Raw genomic sequence first — 23,492 nt, 5'->3', positions numbered from 1 at the left:
AGTGTAGTACCTTGTACTTTGTAGCGTGAATTTAGTGTAATCAATGTTTCTTCAATTTTTTTGAACCCAACCCACAGCAAAAAGTACATCATAGCCCAGAATATATGCACACACACACAGACATACACACATGCATGGTGTACATGAGAGAGAGAGAGACAGAGAGAGAGAGAGACAAAGGAGAGAGAACATAACAAAACTGAAATATCAATTTGTATCCTTACCATGTGTGATGCTCCCTGACATTTTCTATTCTACTCTATTCTCTTCTATTTCCTTCTTTAAAGATTGTTTCCCATCCAAACTAATGGATCAAGATGAAAATTTGAAAAACACTGAGCTAGCCATATCTCTTACCCAATATAAGAATCATATTACATCTCTGACAGATTTTAATCCTGCTCAGAGCTTGGACAGTTCAGTATTTCAGGAGGATGAACATTTCCCTATGGAGGACTACATTCATGCTATTTATAAAAATACTTTAAATGTCAGAGAATTTTTTTAGATGGCAGACGATAATCAGATAAATGCCAATTTATGCACATCCATATGGATTTTTTTCTTTTGTCAATAAAAATGAAAATAATATAAAATTCCTACTTTGAATTCCTCAAATGTGGAAGAAAAGAAAATAATTATAGATTTACAAGCAGACAAAGGCCTGGAGGGGTGAGGGAGAGAGAGGAAGGGAGAGAAATTTTAAAATTCTAGTTGCAAAATATCTTATTAAAGATTTTTAAGGTATCCTCAAAAATATATAAATGTATACAATCAGCATATGCCAAGTATATTGCAGAATACCTGCCTGGCCGTGCCTTTTTCTGAAGAGGAATAAAAAGTCAGCAAACATTAAGACCTCTCAGCACCCACCACCACAGCTAACTGTTGCAGAGATGAGAGGCCTAATCATAAAGCTAAACCAGAATTTTAGTGACCTTACTTAAAAAGATGTGCTGAACCAAAGGCTGTCTTTAGAATTTAATCAAAAGATACAGAAGGCAGTCAACAGTGGACTCTGGGAACTAGAAGTAAAAGGCTATGTTAACTTCCAGCAAAGATAATTTAGTTCATGGGCTGGCTGAAGTTATAAGGAAGCCAACTGGATGAGAGAAATAAAGTAACAAATGAAGAGAAGCAAAAATGCTCAGAAGAGAAAAAAGCCAAGCAGTAGAAATTTTAGGCTTCTATCCTTCCTAAAGTCTAAATTTTCTCCCGTTTTTCCTGTGTTCATGTGTACACAGATCCCAATTCCTGAGGCAACTTGAGTTTCACCACTCTTTATCACCACATGCCTAAGTTACAATATCCATAGATCTTGAAAAAGAAAAAAACAAATCTTTACAATGTGGGTTACAAGTTCATTAGAACAAAGGCTTCAGAACTAAGATACTCCATTTAAATGCTAAGCCACCCTTGTAGACAAGGAAACTCAAACTACTGTACTGGAATGTTCAGAAAGAGCCAAGTAATTCCTATATTTGGATAGGGGAAAGAAGAAAAAAATAAACTTTCTATTTCCATTGTAATAAAATTAAAATGTTAATTTTCTATCATCTTAATTCCTATTTTTTTTTAATTTTCACCATATTTCCTTACCTGGTGGTAAAGGAGGGAAATCATAACTGTCAGAAGCAGTACTGCTACTTGGATCATTTGTAAGTGGATTGGATGTTAATGGCTGTCTATTCCTCTTCTTCTGATTGAACAATGGTACAGGCAAACAGCCTAAATTGAATGTACCAATAAATTAGTACATAATAGGCAGATAGATCTAGTTATAGAATAATTGTGTATAATAACAACTTTGATTTGTCTACTTCTATATGTTAATTTTATACTTATTACAGATCTATTTCTGTATCTTTGCATTGATTTTTACATTCTTTTTAAGGTCCCAAATAACCTCATTTGTCTCTATTAAAAACTCCTTTCCTGTTCTACATTAACTCTGATTTAATTTCACTTGTTTGGAAGTAATTCCCATCTCCTTCCTCACCCCCCAACCCTTTCCAAATCCACTTTTTGTTTTCCTTATTTCCTTTCTGTGCTTCTTATTACCATGTCAACTGGAGGGGGGCCCTTCAAATACAATAGAGGTGAGGGAGAACCAAACTCTGACCCATGCTTTCCAAAACCCTAACCACTCTTTGGACTGTGACAGCACACCCTTTAGGGCCATGGTTCTCCAACTTTAGTCTGACTAAGATTTACATGGAATTTTCCTTAACACGCCAGTTCCTAGACCCCACTCTCATGGATTTTATTTCAACAGATTTAGTTTGGAATCCAAAACTCTGAATTTTAACATGCACTCCAGGTGTCTGTAATGCATATTTTCTGGGATCATTTTCTGAATGCTTAAAGTGATAATATTCAATCCACATGAGGATAAATAAATATTACGTCCAAGCCCTCTAGCTGGGAGGCCTGGGATCTCAAGTCAAGCCAAAAGTCAGAATTTATAAACACTAAAACTAGAAGAGATCTCAGACAAAAAGGGATCTGAAAAGCTTGCATAGTGCCTAGATAAGGCCCAAGCTTCCTAAAACTCAGTTCAGATTATCTTGCCACTAGAACATACCCTAGCTGATCTATCAACACGTATACTATGGAGAAAATATAGACTCTATGATAACTGTATGCCAAAAGGCTGGGAAACTTATGTGAGCTCTGAAATCAGACTGCCTGAGTTTGAATCACAACTTCCAAGTATAAATTTGGGCAATTTCCTTAACTCATTCTGCTATTATGACATACACAGAGAAGGCGGGAAATATAGTAATTAAGAGCATGAACACTAGAGCCAGATTCCTAGGTCCAAATGCTGGCTGGCTCTGCCACTTCATTAATTACTTACTTAACCTCTCTGTGCCTAAGTTTCTCATCTGGAAAACAGGAATGATAATTATAATGCCTATCCCAGAGGGCTGGTGTAAGGAGTAAATAAATTAATACATATAATTAAATGCTAGAATACAGTACAGCTATCATAAATCGCTATGACTGTCTTCACTGTGCATTATCACTACACTCCTGGTTCTCTTCATCCTTATCCTCTATCCTTTTACTAACTAATAAATCAGGAAAGCAGAAACGGTAGGGGAAGTTGTTAGGGAGATAGAAATATTTCAAATAAGAAAGTCACAAATACAAATAGAATAATAATAGAAATAAATCTATTTCTATGTTTTCAGCTTAAAAGTGAACAACAACTCAAGCACATAAAGTTTGTAGAAAGAATGCTAGGGTAAATCCAGGAATGTTTCATTTTACTCCTACCTCTGCCACTGAAAGTTTTGACTAAGTTATTTCATTTCCTTGGACCTAAAAAGTAAAGAGGCTAGACTATATGTTCTTTACCTAAAAGTAAAGAGGCTAGACTATATGTTCAATCTTTTTTAAAAGTTCCTTCCAAAATGTCCCATCTATAAACTTCACAAGGTTTACATGGTATATAAAGATATACAAAATTTAAAATAAAAATTCAATAAATAAAATTGAATATAATTGTTCAATACCTGCTGTACTTCGAGTTGAATTTTCACTTAGGTTTCTCTTCATTTTTTTCAATATCAAAGTCTGTAACGTTTCTTCAGCATTCCAAATTTACAAATGAAGTTGTTTGACTAAATCTTCAAAGAAAGAAATTTGCAACTCAAATTGTATCAACAAAAAAATCAAATTCTCAGCCTAGTAATTACTGAAATTAGGATTTAACACTATGATTTCAAACCTGATAAGGGAATCACTTTACAGCACCTTTTCTTCCTGCATAAGAATTTGTAACAATCTGCTTTTCCAACTCTGTTCGAAATTGGTTAGGACTAAGGTGGCTATTCCGCTCTTCCTAAACATGCACGGATTTTCACACACTCTACATAATGTATTCTAGGGCCAAGGACTCATAATAGCACCAGTTCTGAAACAAATTTATAAAGAGGGAAATGGACTACAACACTGACAAACTGGTATGCTTACAAGGCAACCAAAGAAACAAAAACAATTGAACTAACCGCATGAGAACAAGCTCTATCTCACTTTAAAACACTGTGGAGATCACTTGCTTTGGCCACTAATTTGAGACCCTGTATTATATAATATCAAAGACTAAAGCCACAAAATCCAGAATAATTATAACGGTAAGTTTCTATTCAGTGTCTACATAACTCCAACAAGTGAAAGAAGGTTTTTGTTTTTTCTTCTACAACAAAGTATGCTGTAATTTTTTCCATGTTTAGCGTCCTAATATATTTCAATCCCAATTGAATTCAACAAACACTTACCTATTACATGAAAAGGCAAAACACAAATGTAAACAACGTAATTTCTGTTCCTAAACTCACTATCCAATGAGGAAAACAGACATGAATACAACAATGTAAATCGTACTGAGATAAACAGGAATGTCCAAATACCACTTATAGAAATAAAACTTGGGAAACATTAAGTGCAGAGACGGTTTCTGCTTTGTTTCCACATCCAGGGCTTGAAGCCGGATATAGCAAGCCCTTTAGAAAACATTCTTGATGTCATTCTAGGAAGAAAACGAGAGGTTGTGCGACTTTTTCTCCTCACAGAAATACCAAGGGAACTCACACACTGAACCAGAGAGGGGCTTACAAGGGCTATCACATTTCCGAATACCACGCAAACAAAATCAGCATCCTCCCCCAGACCATGGAGTCGGGAACACCGAGTTGCTCGACCCTAACTTCTAACTGGACCCCGAAGGCGGTTGACAGCGTCGATGAGCAAAAAGTATGTCCAATGTACACACGCGCGCACGCGCACACACACACACACACACCCTCCCCCCAGTTCCCCCCGACAAAGCCCACTGTCTCGTCTCAAATGGCGACCAGGAGGCCCTATTACGGCTCCTCCTAGGCGGCCCAGTCAGAGGTAAGTTTCTCTTCCAACGACCTCTACTGATCTGGGGACGGGGGGAGTTTGGTAAGTAGGGATAATACAGTCTTTCCCTTCTTGACCCTCCAGCCAACAGGACACGCAACTTCAACCTTCAGGTTCCTACGCCTCGAAAAACCGTCGTCTTCGGCCTGTTGCGTCCCGCGACACACTCCAGTCAGCTACGGCCCACTTCCCGGCCTCCGAAAAAGCGCGAGAAGTCGAGCTTTACGCAGACGCGCCGCCACCCGCGCCTCCAATTGCGCAGGCGCAGAGGTTAGCTGCGTTTGGGTCATTGGTGCAAATGGTGTCGTCTGGCCCGTGGGCGATGAGAAGGACACATGCTCGCTATCTTGGGAAGGAGAACGTTAACGCACCTCCCACTCACAACTGTGAGGTACGTAGCACAGGAATGGCTGTAGGGACACACCTGTTTCTGTTCACTGCTGAGGTGAACCCAGGACTAGTGGCCCAACACACCCTCCCCTCCCGCCCTCACGCGCACGTATATTTTAGGTTCTAGACATCAATTTGTAAGATGCTGGGAGTTCACTTAGAAGAGAGTAACTCAAAGGCCACAGGCCTCAAAACCAGGTCATGGGGTTTGTTTCAACTCCCTTGGTCATAGCTGGGAATTAAAATCGCTTGGCAGCCAGTGGGAGAGCTGAGGCTGGTTTGAAGAGGGCCCTGCAAATCCCAGTGGAGTCAGTAAGGCTGGGCCTGTGCTGTGCAAGCTCGGTGGAGAACTAGCACTTGAGACCGGGGGGAGGAAACGGGATGGTGCAGTGAGGGGCTCTGACCCTCACAGGATAGACGGTCCCTGCCTGGCCTCTGGTCTTGGGCAAGTTATTGACCTCCTCTAAACCTACATTTCGCTTCCCAATATAACTATTTAATTAATTGTCCTCAAAGTATTAAAATAGAGAATGAACAGTCCTGGCACACAGTAAATGCTCAGTAAATGTTAGCTTTTATTGGGTAACAGTTGCTATTTACTGAATGTTTACTAGAGGCCAGAAATAGTAATCCTAGCTCCACTTGGAGTCCAAGACATGTTTTGTTGTTAGTATAACTTCTGACCATTTGAAGACTGGGATAGGTGAACAGAAATGTGCAGAGGGTCTAGAGATGGGGGAAGGTTATTGGTACAGGCCTAGGACTATGAAACCATGTGACATGTACAGTTGACCCTTGAACAGCACAGGTTTGAACCATGCAGGTCTAGTTACACATGGGTTTTTTTTTTTTTTAAGATTTTCTTTATTTATTTATTTGACAGAGACACAGCAAGAGAGGGAACACAAGCAGAGGGAGTGGGAGAGAGAGAAGCAGGCTTCCCACCAAGCATGGAGCCTGATGTGGGGCTTGATCCCAAGAGCCTGGGATCATGACCTGAGCTGAAGGGAGATGCCCAAGGACTGAACTACACAGGAGCCCCTATATATGGATTTTTTTAGAGTATGATATTGTACATGTATTTTCTCTGCCATGATTTTCTTAATAACATTTTCTTTTCTTGAGCTTACTTTATTGTAAGGAGACAGTATATGATACATACACAAAATACGTGTTAATTGTCTCTTGGTAAGGCTTCTAGTCAGCAGTAGTCTATTAGTAATTTAAGTTGTTGGGGAGTCAGAAGTTATACAAGGATTTTCAACTGCTTGGAGGTCAACACCCCTAACCCCTGTTGTTGGAGGACCAACTCTTGTAAGATTAAGTCAGAAGAAGAATGAGGGGCACCTGGGTGGCTCAGTCGATTAAGGCACGGACTCTTGATTTCGGCTCTTGTCATGAGCTCAGGGTTGTGAGATAGAGCCCTACATCAGGCTCCCCACTAGGTGTGGAACATGCATATGAGTCTCTCTCTCCTTCTCTCTCTGCCCCTCTCCCTCCTTTAAAAAAAAAAAAGAATAAGTATGAATGCCAAACTAAGGAATAACTTTGAAGGAATAGTGTCTTCATTTAATCTGAAAAAGATTTCATACAATAAAATGTCTGAAAAGATTTGTGAGTTGTCATGGTTCCAAAAAAGAGACCTTTAAAAATGACTACAAGCTTTGGGGAAACCGATTTTTACCTTACACACACACACACACACACACACACATACCCCACACACACCCCAAAAATGGATTTCTCATTAAAAACAAATACTTTAAACCCACTATGAGCAACATGTGTGTTACGTCTGTAGGGCTACTGACATGGTCAATGTGGAATCTTTACTAGCAGTGTATAAATTACCTGTATTATACTGATCTTGTTTTGGCTACACTGATTTGTTTTCATCTGGAAAGTTGGTCAGAATGCGTGACAGCAAGAGGGCCACAAAGGAAGGAAAAAATTTAAATAGTGAGTTTGATTAATTACATGACTGCTGGACAACTGCATTATGAATGAGATAACTTCCTTATATGTAATATTGGAGAGAAGACCCTCCTTGTCCTCCAGTCATACTATTTTGTAAACAACAACTTAAATGTGTCTCCTACAAAATTTTTTGCATGCATTTATTGGATGACCAAGACTATGAAAAATTTATTCTCACTTTGTTTTATACTACATTATTTTACTAATAAATCAGGCACCATCACCCCTACAAAACATTTGTAGTGCTGGAAATTACTAGGCTTATTCTTTTAAATACTTCCGAACATTACATATTCAACCTAATAGTGAAATGGTGATAACTAGAAAGGGTTCCACTTTGTATATCATCAGTTCTTTGAATTTTCAAAAAAGAATTAGACTAATAAAAATTTTTAGATTGTAGAGTTCAAAAATTGGGTGTGCTTTGGGAAACAGGGAGTTAAAAATCTTTCGGAAGTTAACTTGGTATAAGAGTATGAAAAGCCTCTGTTGCTCTAGTTCTAAGGAAATGCTCTCCTTTTTTTCTAATAAAGCTTTCCGCAGAAGACGAACTGTACACAATAAACAAGGTAAGTATAGGACGGAATTGCTGTAATTCTTTAACTCTCAAAAAAGTTATTCATTTTGACATGTAACGGAAACTTCATTTGTGAACGTTAAATGTGCTTCAAAGTGTTGATCTGTTAAAATTCCATAAAACAAGCCTCGAAATGCCAGTCATTTGTGCCAGCTACGAGTAAATAACCAAGGCAGCATTTCCAGAGAGACTAGGGCAAAGGACAGAACTAACCACAATCAGCAGAAAAGAAAGAAAAACATAACCAAGTGTTAATAATTCACCATAGTTACAACGCTTAAAACAAAAGTAAACAATACAACTATCATTTGTTAACATTTAGGCTTGTTTTCAGAATCTCTACACTGAAGTGTTCTGTGTAAGTTGATGTGGATAGAAAATTAAAGGCTACAGAGGCATTTTCTTAGGTTAGAATGGTAATTTTAATGTGTAAATTTGGATTTCATTATTTTGCTTTCTCTAGCTCTGTATTACAATTTTTTAAAGGAAGAACATAGGTATTAGTTTATTAAATATTATGAAACAGTCACATTTTATGTTCTCCAACATGTGTTTTGTTTATATGCTTGTTGTTTCCTGAGCACACTGTAGTAACTGCTTATGTGAATTCCAAAAGAACAAAATTAGAACTTTGGGAAAGTCCAAAAATAACAGGAAGCACCCTGTTCTGTAAAAAACACTGGGCTTACAATCAGAAAACTTGGGTCCCAGCTCGATTTTCTCCTGGTAGCTGAGGGACTTTTCCTTTAACACTGCAATGGGAATGTCAATACTTCACCCACCCTATCTTGTAAAGTGAATATATGAATAAACTGAGATAACATGTGGGAAATTTCATTATAAATCAAACTTTTCTTTGGTTGTAATGAATTTCTCTTGTTGTACTCCTATCAAACAATGTGGCATTACCAGTACATAATATTTCCAGTACTTGAACGTATTTGCCTTTCTGGATGATTGAACATGAAATCAAATCTGATTTGGTTCAGAGTCATTTTTCCAAAGGAATGTAATCATCTTAGTATTCTGGATAGTTTCCCCTAATAAGGCCGCCTATTGAGTAACACATTCCAATGAAAAGTCTGTGCTGCCAGTAAGTTAGACTGTGTATTACAATAAACTCCTAATTTAGTTAGTATATATAGCATGCCACCAAGACATTTTCAAGCATTACAAAGACTTGAAAATTACCCCCAGTTGCTTTTCCTTTAGAATTAAGGCAAAAAATGAGGATGATTCCTAAAGAAATTGATGGAATTATCAAAAGCTCAATCAGAAAGAAATAAAAGCATATTTTAAAGTAGCTTTCTAAGTCCCAGGGATCATTTATTAGGTTCTTGTTGTCTCTGACCATGAAAAAGCTACTGAAAGAATACTATTTCAGTAGAGGAGAAGGTCTCTTAGGATCTGTCTTTGGCTGTTTTTGGAAATGAGATTCAAATGTCCTCCGATGATGAAATGGATTTAAACTTATTTCAGAGTAGAAATGTTTTCAAATGTGAGTGGAAACATAAATATCAAATAATAGCATGCATATTATGAACCACTTCTTTTTTATATATATTTTTAAATTCTTCATATTTTTAAGAATTAGAAAAATATAAACTATTTTTACTATCACAAGTAATTGTAGAAGCACCAATAGGTGACCTTCTAGCTAAAAGAAAAACAGAATTTTTGTATTGGTATGAGATTCTAATTTATTATTGCATTTAGATTGACTGACCATGTGAGGGAGTCAGATGTTAAACAGTTGTGTCTAGTTAATCTCTGCATATTTTAATCCAAATATGGTAAAGGGCAGGGCTAAAGAAGGGAGTGTCCCTACAATAAACAGGGCTCTGAACTTGTAACAGAATATTAAATTATACTCCACTCAGGAGAACTCTGCACTTTGCACTTTGGTTAAAGTCTCATTTAAAATTTAAATTTCTAAACTTTTCTTAAGAAATTAAGTTTTATTTGATCTCCTCTTTTCTGAATTGCAGAAATCAGATAAAACTACTTGATAAACATGACTTCTTGTCATGTTACTAAAGATCCTATAAAAAAGGTTGCTATCTTTGGAGGAACTCATGGGAATGAGTTAACAGGAGTATTTCTAGTCAAGCACTGGCTGGAGAATGGCACTGAGATTCAGAGAACAGGGCTGGAAGTAAAACCATTTATTACCAACCCAAGAGCAGTGAAGAAATGTACCAGATATGTTGACTGTGACCTGAATCGAGTTTTTGACCCTGAAAATCTTGGGTAAGACTGTATTTTGTGTTGTATGCATGGGAACATGTATGGGTGTGTGTGTGTGTATGAAAAGTGGTACATGTGAGAGAATATATATGTGTAGCACATGATATACAAATCCGTACATATAATTGCTGTTATGAATAAGATCACTTTCACTTTTAATCATACTATACTATGAATTTCTCTGTGACCTAAACTGGGCATTCACATGCTCTCTTATAAACTTTTGAAAGCATCAGGCTGTTCTTAACTGATTTTCTTTTTAAATGCATTCTGTAAAGACTGAGACAAAAAATAACAATGGTTTTTATTTTTAAGCCATATCTTTAAAGAAACAGATTTAATGGTCTTAAAATTTATTAGTGTTTGGCCACTACACTTGCATACATATTTGTTAGTTTTCTAGGTGGTTCGCCACTATGTGTTTATACCACTACGTTTATGGTAGTACATAAACTTCTAATCAAGAATATTGTAACATTTCAATTAATATTTAATGAAAAATGTGAATAAATGCCCATCATCAAAAAAAAAAAAAGATCAGGCCACCCTGTGAAATGAGGAGTAAATGTACTGGCTTCAGTGGAGGATCACTGAGAGTTAAAGATACTTCACCTGCATGTTCTGAATTTAAATTGCAACTGGCTTATAATACATTGCACACAATATACAATAATAATACTCTAGGTATTCGTTATGATACATAATATAAATAATAAGTATTTTGCCTTTGTTTACATCTTTGTAGGTCCTAGTGTAGATATAGATATATAAGCCTCTTAGTATAATTTGCTTCTTATCACTTTCTTTTATTTACCTAAAAATATTATTAAACACCTACTCTTTATGGGGCACTGTGCCAGGTACCGTGGGAGTACAAAGCTATGTACAAAATGTTTTTGCCAACATCAAGTAAGAAGACTACTAAGATAGAAGACATGCAAAGGAACAACAAATACAGCACTGATTTATGTACTCATTTTCTAATAAAGACTAAATTCAGTTTAGAGTTTCTTAAATTTAATCTCACAGTCAACCAAAAGATGGTTATGACTTTTAGTTCAAGTATGCCTCATTTTATGAAATAGATATTTTCTTTTTTTTAAGGTGTTTTTTTTTTGACAAAGAGATAGCATAAGTAGGCAGAGCAGCAGGGAGAGGGAGAAGCAGGCTCTCCCTGAGCCTTAACCAACTGAGTCACCCAGGAGCCCCAAGAAATAGATATTTTCTAGGGAAAATTATAATTAGCTATGTTCTGTGAAGCAAATAATATTTTTTACTGGCATATATTTTAATTTCAGGAATACTTTATCTTCATGACTGAGCTTATGTTGATACAAATAAGGTTTATCTAGTCACCTAAAATAGCTTTTAACTAACTCTTATAAGAATTTGTTGAAGAATAACTCTTTTAGGCAACTTCTCAAATAACTCTGAAATGAACAGGGGTGAGTCTTATTATTATGACCACTCGATAGTGTACATTTTTAATGAGAGCAGTCTTTTAAATTAAATTCATTTTCTAGTTCTTATACTTGAATATTCCTCAGAGGCTAGACAGTTCTCTGTCAGGGTGGTTATAAAACTTATAGATAAGCTAATTACATTCTCCAGTCTTCCCGCTCCCAAATCTGTTCCTTTTCCTGTATTTACCCTCTCAGTGATGTCACCAATACCCACCAAATCCCCTATGGAAATCAACTTGGAACCTTCCCCATGGAAGGAACCTTCCCCTTCCTCAAGCCCCTTGTCTAGTAAGTCACTAAATCTTCCCATTTATTCAAGTATTGAATATTTTGCAAATCTAATCTTCCTCTGCATTCTCACTTCCTTAGTTTATTTCTTCTGTGGACAGTGAAAGTAGCCTCGTAAAGAATCTCAGCATCTAGCCCTACTCCAGTCCTTCCTGCTATTCACTCATAGGGATGAACCTGATTGGCAAATCATTTTTTTTTTTTAAAGATTTTATTTATTTACTTGACAGACAGATCACAAGTAGGCAGAGAGGCAGGCAGGGGGTGGGGAAGCAGGCTCCCTGCTGAGCACAGAGCCTATGCGGGGCTCGATCCCAGGATCCTGAGATCATGACCTGAGCCAAAGAAATAGTCATTTAATGTTGTCATATTTCTGGAGCTTCCTAAAACTAGAATTGGGCTACTTCAACTACACCAATTTAAACTGACTCTTGATTGAAGCTTAGGTCATGATATCAGCATTCTGGGATAAATCCCCACATCAGGCTCCATGCTCAGAAAGTCTGCGTGAGATTCTCTTTTTCTCTCTTTCTCTGCTCCTCCACCCTAAAATAAATAAATAAATCTTTAAAAAAAAAAATGCTTATCTATCCATTAGGAACTGTGTTTGGCTGCATATAAAAACCTGAAAACTGGCTTAAATAAATGTTTTCTTTTTCACAAATAAGTGAAGAGGTGGGCAGTCCAGCAATGGTTGCAGTGGTTCAATAATATCATTAGTGTCACAGGTCTCTTCTGTCTTCCCACTGTACCATCCTTACTATGAAGCTTTTGTCCTCATAGTTTTGGTTTATGGTCAAAAATGGCTGCTTTGTTTTTGACTGCTTGATTATATTTCAGGCAGAAATTACCCAGGTTCAAACTATAGGTCCCTTGATGATACCAACAAAAATAGTCAGGGAACAGAAATAGATGGAATTACAGAGAAGTGGTTGAATTTAAGCATTGTTTAATGAGGAATAATAAACTTATCATCCTGTACAGTAAGAAAAAAAAAGTATCCTAAAGAGTAAGAGGAGATACTCATTTGAGAATTCAATAAAAACTCATCCCAGAAAAAAACATATATATGCATATACCTGCAAAATTTTGCATTTTCTTAGAGCTTAACAGATGTTGTAAAGCTTGCCGTAGACCACTAGTGGTTCCCTGATCTCTATCCCTAATTAGATAACATGACCACCTAAGTTTGACTGTTTTCGTGCACTAGAAAATCAGTGAGAGGAAGAAGAAATTTAATGTGTGTTTAATGGTGTAGCCCCATAAAATAGCCCAGTGCACATAACTTTTTAAAAACTGTTGGTTAAATTAATGAATAAATTTTGTTCAACATTGAAGTCAGATGGTAAATTCTATTTGAAATGTCTTTTCTGGATCAGCCACATAAATGAACTATTATTTGTGAGCAGACCAGTGCACCATTACATAAAATCAAATGGAGGAAAATAAGGAATTTTTTTATTTATGAAGTTTTCAGGTAAGTTCCACTTCCCTTACAGATTTTTCATATTAAAGGTTTGGCAACTGTTTCCTTATACACTATGTTCTTATTAGATATTTATGTTATCTTGGTCACAGATGATGTTAATCTTTTTCTTTCTGCTAATAACAGCAAAACAATGTCAAAGGATTTGCCATATGAAGTGAGAAGGGCTCAAGAAATAAATCATTTGTTTGGCCCAAAAGACAATGAAGATTCCTATGACATTATTTTTGACCTTCACAACACTACGTCTAACATGGGATGCACTCTTATTCTTGAAGATTCCAGAAATGACTTTTTAATTCAGATGTTTCATTATATTAAGGTAATGTCAATGTTATTAATTTATATGTTAGCATAGTTCCTGAACTTTTAAGCCAGTCATAGGTATAAGACAACCAGAAAAGGATCAGGAGATGAGGGAGTGTCCAAGAGAGAGGAGGGAATGAGAAGGACACTAGAATAGAGACAGTGTTGACAAGCAGGACAAAAGGTGAGGAAATGAGTAAAATAATAAATACAGTGAATAAAATAATGAGACCGTTGTAGATACATGTGTCTATAAAATTATAAATCTTTTATCCAGACAGCCACCAAGTCATAGGCTATTTGGTAAAATTAATACCAACGTTTAAATTGGTGTGGTTGAAGTAGTTCAATTCCAGTTTTAGGAAGCTCAAGAAATAGTCATTTAATGTTGACTAAAGGTCAGTGTTAAAAGGAGTGGCTCTTTTTATTTCTGCCTTTGTCTGCATTTGATTCAGATACGCCAGCACACATCTGTTCTTCTAGTACTTGATAAAGTTAATCATTTTTTTTGTCAATCCTGTAGCCCTTTCAGTTAATAATTCTTTTATTCCTTTAATAAAACCTATCTTTCTTAACTAGTTTTACTGTAACTTGACCTAGTTATTAGTTTAATAACCAGGAAAAGTCGATGCCAGATCTTGAGGAAGAAAATTACCAGTTTACAAGGCAAGTAGCACCATTGAACCTTTCATATGCTCCTCAGTCTACCCTATCCTTGCTGTCCCAGAGCAGTTGATTCTAACAGACCAAGAGGGCTCTGGGATTCAATGTTCTTTAGGGAATCTACTCAGATAACCCTATCCCAAATCTCAGAGTTTTACTTAAAGTTAATCATTTTAAGGCTCAGAAATTTACAGGATGAAAAATTCAACAATCCAGTGCCTATAGCTAGAGAATTGCTAAACCACAGCAACACCAGAAATAATAACCTCTAATAATAAACTCTCCGTGTAATGGGTACTCTTCCTTCCAGAGTGCTAGTATGATCTAGCAAAAGAGTTTGACGCACAGAGCCGGGAGAACCTAGGTTTATAAGTGTCTTTTTTTTTTTTTTTTTTTTACAGATAGAGATCACAAGCAGGCAGAGAGAGAGAGAAGAAAGCAGGCTCTCTGCTCAGCAGAGAGCCCAATGCGGGGCTCGATCCTAGGACCCTGGGATCATGACCAGAGCCAAAGGCAGAGGCTTTAACCCACTGAGCCACCCAGGCGCCCCAGAACCCAAGTTTATAATCCTTGCTTTCTTACTCACTAACCTTGGACAAGATACCCCACTCCCAAAACTGTGCTTTCCTTGTTGTATAAAATGGGCATGACAGCAACACTTACCCATATGGCTGTTAAAGCCTTAAATGAGAAGTCTTTAAGTATTTAAAGCATTTACCCTCAAACCTAGCATACAGTAAAGAATAATTGTTATTTTCATTTCCCTTGAGTTTTTGATAATAAGTAGATAGTAGTTCTGGATGGAGATCATAATGGAGCAATTCTTTAATGCTTATTGAAGGGAGAGTCGAATGCTCTGGTTGCCAAGTGTAGAAGCAGCATGGCTGACATTGTCATCAAAACCTGGAGGAATTTCTTGAATTCTCACTCAGATAAGTGGAGGTGGGGGAAGTCACCCAACATCTACACAGACCTGGACTGTAGGGGTGGAAACAGAATTCATTATGTGATCAATACAAAGCTAAATAGTAACTGTAGCCAATGGTTTATCGATCTTATTGAATCTTTCAAAAAACCAGCTTCTAGTTTCATTGATATGTTCTACTGTATCTGTGCTTCCTACCTCATTGATCTCAGCTCAAATCTTGATTATTTCCCTTCTTATGTGTGTAGTTGCTTTGACTTGTTGTTGATTCTCCAGTTCTTCAAGGTGTAGAGACAGCTGGTGTGTTCTGGATTTTTCAGTTTTTTTGAGGGAGAGTTGGGTGGCTATGTATTTCCCCCTTAGGACCACCTTTGCTGTATCCCATACGTTTTGGACCGAAGTGTCTTCATTCTCATTGGTTTCCATGAATTGTTTAAGTTCTTCTTAGATCTCCTGGTTGATCCAAGCATTCTTAAGCAAGGTGGTCTTTAGCTTCCAGGTGGTTGAGTTTTTTCCGAACTTTTCCTTGTGATTGAGCTCAAGTTTCAAAGCATTGTGATCTGAGAATGTGCAGGGAATAATCTCAGTCTTTTTATATCAGTTGACCATTGGCCACACTAATCCAAAAGAAAAGAGAGATATCCCAAATTCATAAAATTGTGAATGAAAAGGGAGAGATCACAACTAACACCAAGGAAGTAGAAGCAATCATCAGAAGTTATTATTAACAGTTATATGCCAATAAGCCAAGCAACCAAGATGAAATGGATGCATTCCTGGAAAACTATAAACTCCCAAAATTGAACCAGAAAGAAATTGACAACCTGAATAGACCAATAATTAGTAATAATTAAATGGGGCTGGTGGTAGGGTGATATATGGAACTCCACTATTTACTCATTTATTTGGTAAACCTAAAACTGCAGCAAAAAAAGTCTTATGAGTTACTAAAATTACTTAAAAATAATTTTTTTCTTTCAAAAGAATATTTTTTAAATTTAAGTTCAGTTAGCAAACATATAGAACATCATTAGTTTTAAATGTAGTGTTCACCAGTTATCCCAACCCTTCACTCCCCTCCCTTCTGCAACCCTAGGTTTGTTTCCTGGAGGGAGTCAGGAATCTCTCATGGTTTGTCTCCCTCTCTGATTTTCTTTAAAATTTAAAAATAAAGTATAATTAAAACCAAAGAGACCTGAAACTAATATAACACTGTATATTAATTATCCTGGAATTAAAATTTTAAAAACTTAATAAAATTTTAAAAACTTTTGGGGCACCTGGGTGGCTCAGTGGGTTAAAGCCTCTGCCTTCAGCTCAGGTCATGATCCCAGGGTCCTGGGATCGAGCCCTGCATCAGGCTCTCTGCTTGGCGGGGAGCCTGCCTCCCACCCCCCTCTCTCTGCCTGCCTCTCTGCCTACTTGTGATCTCTGTCTGTCAAATAAATAAATAAAATCTTAAAAATTTTTTTTTAATTTTTTAATATTCCTAAAAGAAAGAGAGAGAAAATCCTATGGAAATAACTATTCCAGAAGGCTGAATTGAAACTATTGTGGAGTTGGTCATTATAGTGACAAGCCTGGAGTTCAGTGTCGTGGGGGATATAATGCCTTAATGTCAGATTGTGCACCCTACTTCAATCACAGGAATTTCTTTTCTGCTTAGGAATCCTTTGACTCCAAAGTCATAAAGACTGAAAATCAGATTTTTACCACCTTTGTCTGAGGACAGGGTCAATAGCATTGAATGGACCTGGTATCGGGAAGGTCACCACTAATTTACAAGACACCCTTCCAGTAATAAGTGTGGGACTGCAGGACATTGAGAAATGATGTACCTGGTAGAAGGCTACAAACCTGAGCGAAGAAGCATGGTTTCCAAATCCGAGTCCACAGAATCCTACTCCTGGGCTGGGAGTCTCCTCGCCGCCCCGTGGCTCCGGGACAGTTCAAGGACAGCTGCTCCAGAGCCGTTCGACTGTCTGATTGCTCTGCCATGTAACATTTCACTTGAGCAAAAGATTCTACAGTTCAGAAATGTTAAACCACTATAACTTTTTAGTTTGGTGGATTTTTAACTAACATGGAAAGAGCACAATTACCCAAAGAATGCTGACAAAGAGATAACCAACCACCTAGAGAAAAATCTCTAGAAATGTGCAGAAGAGCTCCGTCCTTGACTCTGTGCTACTCAAAATTGTCAGTAAGTTGGATAAAGATAGATGTGACATGCTTATATATAAATGAAAGGTGGCAGGAAGCTTTCAGGAAAATATTTGGGGTCAGGAGGTAGATCCAAAAAGTCCTGACAATCTTTAACAATTGTCTGAAGCAAATGCTTTAAGTTAAATACATTACAGGAACAAAGTTTGCTTTTATGTTAAAAAAAAAAAAAATCCAGGAGGTGATGGTCTCTCTCCTGCATTGAATAAATACCACTTGGGGAACTGTGAATAAATTCTGAGTCCATATTAGTGGTTAGCCAAGGAGTAAATTAAGAATGCTATAAGGTTTGAAAACCAAAATAGGAGTAATCCCCGAGACACACACAGAACTTGAGTTTACAAAGTACCTTCACATAGAACCTCATGAATGTGACCACATAGGAGTAGTGAATAAGAACATTTAGATCAGCAAAAGAAGACTTTATATTGGAGTTTTAGAAGTGTTATATTGGAAAGCAATTAGACTTGTTTTCTGTGACTGAGGGCAGAGTAGAATCCGTGGGATAGAGTTACCTACAGACATAAATTTCTAATTAACAACACTGGCCACACTTTGTGAAGCTGTCCGAGCTAGACTAAGATGACCACCAGTGGGCCAGAAAGAGATGGAGAATACTCAAGCACTGATGAAGTTAGGCATTTGAGCCTCCTTCAGACTCTGAGATTCAAAGTAGCAAAAACGTGCTACTTTATTTTCTACCACTTTTTCCTTTACTCCCAATGGACCTTCTGCTTTAAAAAGAGGACACCTGATAAGTTTCCATCTTCCCCTGAAAGGTGGGGTAGGTTGTAAAAATGGCCACAAATTCTTTCCTTCTCTGCATGTTCTCTCTCCATGTTCTTACAATGTGCTTTTTTAGATCCTTCTACCAAGAAATGGAGTCTATTTCCCTACCTCCTGAATCTTACATGTTTTGTGCCACAGAAGAGATTTGAAAGGGACTTGCCCTCTGGGGGTTGCTCTCTTGCTCCCCTTGCGAGTATGTGGATCAGCCTGGCCTAGTCTCTTAAATAATGGGAGATGATGAGGCAGAGGACTCAGACACCCTAGCTCTAGCCAATAGACCTGTCTAATGCCAGACATGAGAGTAAGACCATCTTAGATCATCCAGCCCCCAGCTGACCTGCCAGCTTGCCACAGTCCTTATTGTCACTGGGACACTTCTCAATCAGCGAGGCCAGGGCTGGGAGGACAGAAGAGGGTGTTCTCCTCTGGTGCTCTGGCTGCTTAATTACCCAACAGGCTCCTGCACATTTGCATGTACGTGCACGCCCCTCCCCCACACACCATGCAGGCCTACAGCCTCAGTGTGCAGACACCCCCGCACACACTTTTAGGTTATATACATTTTAAAGTACAACATATAACAAACACACAGGGCCAGCATCAACTCCTACACATCACTACATCATCAGTGATACAGACATGTAGATAAAAAGCTCCATTGCTTAGAACATCAGACGGTCTCCATGATTATAAAATATCCAATGAGTTAAAGTTAGGACACAGGCAACCTTGCTTTTCATGTGCAGTGAAAAGCAAATGATTGGGCGATCGATGCATTCTAAACTGAAGTGAGAAAGCACGATGTTTCCTTCCTTAACAAAACACCTAAGAAGCTGAAAAGCAGGGCAATGCATTGGTCCCTTTTGTCTTTACTAAAGCCAGTGGCTGAATAAACAAACGCTTCACTGGAATTCTCATATTTTCTCAAAGGTGGAAGACTCCCATGAGGGAGATATCATGGGGTCCAGCTACTCACTGCAGTATCTGGGCACCCCACTTGCCCACAGGGATGAAGAATTCCATGTATGCCTCTAGAAGGCAGGTGCATACATAATAAACACCTAGGTATTTGGAAACACTGGGCCAAGATTTAAGGTCCTATAGACCCAGCCTCCCTAATACTCTGAGGCAGGACTTTGGTGGGATCTGCAGAGACGAAGAGCCCAACGTACTTCGTTCCACACTGCAAGTCCCATTTCCTTTGCATGGCAGCAATGTTGAATCAGCCTCTGTTCCTTGAGAGACAGGTGTCCAATAAGCCTCTGATGTCAGCTCGTGACCTCATTCAGAGAGGCTGCTGAGCTGGGCTTCCTGGCCCCATGGTAACCACCCCTGCTCTAGCATAAGGTGAAGATGATGGGGTTGCTGGGCCTGGCTCAGACACCACCGAGGCTTGGTGTGAACTTGAGTAACTCATTTCCCTGCTCTGGCCTTTGGCTTTTGTGTCTATGGATGAGACTTGATGATTTCTCTAGTGCTTTCCAGCCCCGATCTGCCAGAGTCCAAGATGGCAAGCTCTAGACCCCACAAAACTAGGAGGAACTGGCCCAGACCATCTCTTCCTAAAGAAGTAAACCACTACTAAGCCTCTTCCTGCCTTCTCTGCCACACCTGCCAAGGTGGAGGCAGTCATCACTGCAACCTGATGGTGAGCACTGTGCTAGGCTCTTCTGGTCCTCTCCATGGGTGTCCATGGGCTTCTCCCACACAAGACTATGGCCAAATGACTGGGACATGGTGACATGGAAGTGTGGTTCCAGAGGACACAGCGGCCACCATACAGGACTTCGGCCCTGCCTGTGCAGTGGTGACCAAATGGGGCAGACCTACTTACAAGACAAAGTGAAACCAGGCATCAGAGAGAATGGACTGCAGATCTGAGGGTCTCAGCAGGAAGATCGCGATGCTCTGAGGCCAAAAAGGAAAGAAAAGCTGCACCCCTGCATGCCTCTCACTGGAGGATCTGAGGAAGGCAGTGTTTCCTCAGGACTGAGACTCGGTGAGGGGGAGGGCATGAAGGCCAAGCTAGAGCCCAGGTGAGAAATACAGAAGGGGACCTATGCCCGGGAGCAGAGGCATCCCAGGGTAGGAGTGGGTGTACCCCCAAATCCTCTCACATCTCTCACTCACCCCACCTTATCCTCACCCAGACCCTGCAAAGCAGCACAGTCACACAATTCCCTGCCATTGCCCAGACACAGCCTAGCTTCTAAAGCCAAAAACAAGAAACAACAGGTGTTGGTGAGGATGCGGGAAAAAAGGAACCCTCTTGCACTGTTGGTGGGAGTGCAGACTGGGGCAGCCACTGTGGAAGACAGTGTGCAGTTTCCTCATAAAGTTAAAAACAGAAATATCATCCAGTAATCGCACTACTGCGTATCTATCCAAACAATACAAAAGCAGAAAATCAAAAAGATACATGCATCCTCATATTTACGGCAGCATTATTTATAATAGCCGAACTATGGAAGCAGCCCAAGTGTCCCCTGATAGATGAACAAATAAGGGAGATGGGACATATATACAATGTAATATTACTCAGCCATAAAAAAGAATGAAATTTTGCCATTTTCAATGACATGGGTGGGGCTAGAGAGCATTATGCTAAGTGATAGAAGTTAGAGAAAAACAAATGCCGTATGATTTCACTTACATGTGAAATTTAAGAAAAGAAATGAGCAAAGTGAAAAAATCGAGACAGGGGCACCTGGCTGGCTCAGTTGGTAGAGCATGTGACACTTGATCTCGGGGTTGTGAGTTCGAGCCCCCCGTTGGGTGTAGAGCTTACTTTAAAAAAAAAAGAAAAAATAGAGACAAAGCAAGAAACAGACTCTTAACTATGGAGAACAAACTGATGGTGGCCAGAGGGAGGAGGGTAGGGTCTGGGGGAAACTAGGTAAAGGGCATTATGAGTACACTTGTGGTGAGTACTGAGTCTTGTACAGAACTGCTGAATCACTATATTGTACAAAGGAAACTAACATAACACTGTAAGTTAACTACACTGAATTAAAACTAAAAATTTTGATTAAAAGACAAAAAAAGATATGGATTAGCTCTCCTGCCCCTGAGCCCTTTAATGCTGCTCCCCCTGCCCACTCGGTAATGACCTTCTCTCCAGTGCCCTCGTGCCAAATCCTGCCCTTGCAGACTAAATACCATCTCTGCTTTCATGCTTTCCCTCCCTGACCTCTCCCCAGGTAAAAGTCATCTCTCTTCCTCTGAGTGCTGGTCTGAACCCCACACAGGGCCCTTTACACCATCCGTTTTAGGATCCAGATGTTTGTGCCCATCTGAAATCCCCCACAAGACTGTGAGGTTAAAGAGCACCAACTCCCTCTCTCCCTCTCACCTCCCCCAGGGCTGCACGTATAGCAGGTGTTCAGAATATACCTGTCGATTCCTCGGTTGGGTGGTTGGCAAGGGACTGACTGATAAACCCAGAGGAAGGGCTGGGTCAGGGAGAGAAGTGACCGAATGTGTGGATGGAGGGACAGGAGGACGGGTCACTGAGTGGCTGGGAGGGTAGATGGCTGATAGAGGGATCGAGGGGTGGATAGATAAAGTAGGTGGGACAGGCCTGCCTAAGAAACTAATTTCGGATCTACAAAATCTAAAGCTTAGAAAGGAAGTACTCCCCAGAACCCCCCCTCCCCATAGTCAGGCAGAGGAGGGTGCATCAAAGCCAGGCCTGTGGTCACTCTGCCTTGCCTTGCAAGGGGCTTAGTGGGCCACTCACCTCTTTCACAGAAATGCACATGGCCCAGATGAGCACGAACATCCTTCCTAACAGCTGCAGCCACCCCATCTTGTGCGTCAGGGCCAAGGGGTGCGGGAGGGCCTGGGAAGAAGGGAAGGAATGGATGGGAGCAAGACGGGGACTGAGGAAGACCCCTCTGCCTGTAGGGTTCACGCTCACATGCCAAGACCACTAGTTGAGTTGGAGACCAACGCGAAGCCCAAGCTCGGTACAATGGGAGAGAAGGAACGGCAGCTCTGTGCCCCTGTCCCCACCCACAGTGGGACCCAGAACTCAACAGTCCAATCCATGCTAACGACCCCTCACACCTCATGGCATTTGTTCATTCCAGAACCCATTCATATCCAGACACTTAGAGGACACTCAAAGCTAAACCTCTGCCCCGTGTCATGAATGCAAAATTGAGACCCAGAGTGGGGGAGTCCCCCCTCCCATTTCTGTGACCCTCATGGCAGAAACACCCAATGAGCTCTAGATTTAGGTGGAGCCTGGGTCTTCCAACCTTCCAGATTTCCCCACAATTGCTGAGGACCAGAGACGTATTCAATTCCCTGGAAGCTGTGAAGGATAACAACTGGGGAACGCCGTGCAAATGTCATTCTGGGCCTCAGTTTCCTCATCTGCACATGGGACTCTGCAAGCTCTTGGAGCTCTGACCACTTCACCCGCCTCCCTCCAGGGGCCCACGTACCTCCTCTTCCCGGAGGCGGTAATAGGAGACTAGAGTCAGGGTGATGTTGTAGAAGAAATAAAAGCAGAATGACAAGAAGAACATGTACTTGGCAAACTTCTTCCACTTCATATGCAGCAGCGTGTGCAAGGGCTCCAGGGTCAGCATCTCATGCCGGTTCTGGGGGTAGAACACCACCCCCACTTTCAAAGGGCCCTCGTTCCAAAAGGGAGCTCTGAGTCAGTACCACCTCTGGCAGAAGGGGCCAATCATTCTGTCCCATGAGCTGGTTTGGCTGGAAATGTGGGAGAGTCATTCCTGGCTCCTGTAGCTCCTTCCCAGTGCCCCCAGGCAGCTCCCAAACCCCACAGGAGCTGGGCTTCCAGTGGGAGGACCCACTGCTCAGTGGGGAGCAAGAGCCGCAAGGGGGAAGGACCATGACTGGAACCAACTTGGCCCCTTCACTGTGTAACCTTAGGAAAACCCCCAATACTCCCAGGGCCTCGATTTCCTCATCTATAAAACTGAAATCAACTAAACTGTCCTACCAACCAGTAGGCTGTGAGGGTTCAGGGAGACCACAGACGAGGCAGGCTCCAGTAAGCATGGCTCTTGGTAACATGGGGATGATGATGGTCTAATCTGCTGCCTCAATTCCCTCCCAAAAACTGAAAACCTCTCACTGCTGATCCTCTCACTTCCCCTCCAGCTTCAGTGATCTTTGCCCCAGCCCTTGCCTCCTCCAGGAAGGCCTCCCTGATTGCTGCAGCTGTGCCTTCTCTGTGGGTAGGGGAGATTATAGAACCATCAGGGA

General features: G+C 40.0%; 2 protein-coding genes and 1 long non-coding RNA gene across 7 annotated transcripts in view; 1 reads left to right on the top strand and 2 right to left on the bottom strand.

Annotated features, from left to right (window-relative positions):
* LOC131816313 (spermatogenesis-associated protein 22-like) overlaps window positions 1-17,201 on the bottom strand; it is a 27,455-nt gene extending 10,254 nt beyond the window's left edge. Inside the window, exons 1-4 of one of the 5 annotated variants that reach the window (XM_059148936.1) lie at window positions 17,094-17,201; window positions 15,435-15,853; window positions 3,522-3,635; window positions 1,600-1,728 (exon numbers count right to left, since the gene is read on the bottom strand). In XM_059148936.1, the coding sequence (XP_059004919.1) occupies window positions 1,600-1,728; window positions 3,522-3,564 (172 nt within the window). In that variant the 5' untranslated portion in view covers window positions 3,565-3,635; window positions 15,435-15,853; window positions 17,094-17,201. Of the gene's footprint in view, window positions 1-1,599; window positions 1,729-3,521; window positions 3,636-3,736; window positions 4,052-5,015; window positions 5,126-15,434; window positions 15,854-17,093 lie in introns of those variants that run through there. The other 4 variants (XM_059148938.1, XM_059148937.1, XM_059148935.1 and 1 more) reach the window with 4 other exon arrangements.
* Window positions 9,700-21,296, top strand: LOC131816314 (uncharacterized). The gene is made up of 3 exons (XR_009348008.1): window positions 9,700-10,108; window positions 13,469-13,664; window positions 16,903-21,296. It is a non-coding gene; the product is annotated as an uncharacterized LOC131816314 (long non-coding RNA).
* LOC131816312 (transient receptor potential cation channel subfamily V member 3-like) overlaps window positions 21,295-23,492 on the bottom strand; it is a 19,131-nt gene continuing 16,933 nt past the window's right edge. Inside the window, exons 9-10 of the mRNA XM_059148934.1 lie at window positions 22,700-22,858; window positions 21,295-22,089 (exon numbers count right to left, since the gene is read on the bottom strand). Of these exons, the coding sequence (XP_059004917.1) occupies window positions 21,946-22,089; window positions 22,700-22,858 (303 nt within the window). The 3' untranslated portion in view covers window positions 21,295-21,945. The remainder of the gene's footprint in view (window positions 22,090-22,699; window positions 22,859-23,492) is intronic.

Source organism: Mustela lutreola, chromosome 15 (assembly GCF_030435805.1).
Source record: "Mustela lutreola isolate mMusLut2 chromosome 15, mMusLut2.pri, whole genome shotgun sequence".
NCBI classification, from domain to species: Eukaryota; Metazoa; Chordata; class Mammalia; order Carnivora; family Mustelidae; genus Mustela; species Mustela lutreola.
The sequence above is the reverse complement of the archived record's forward strand: the minus strand, read 5'-3'. Positions and strand labels throughout refer to the sequence as shown.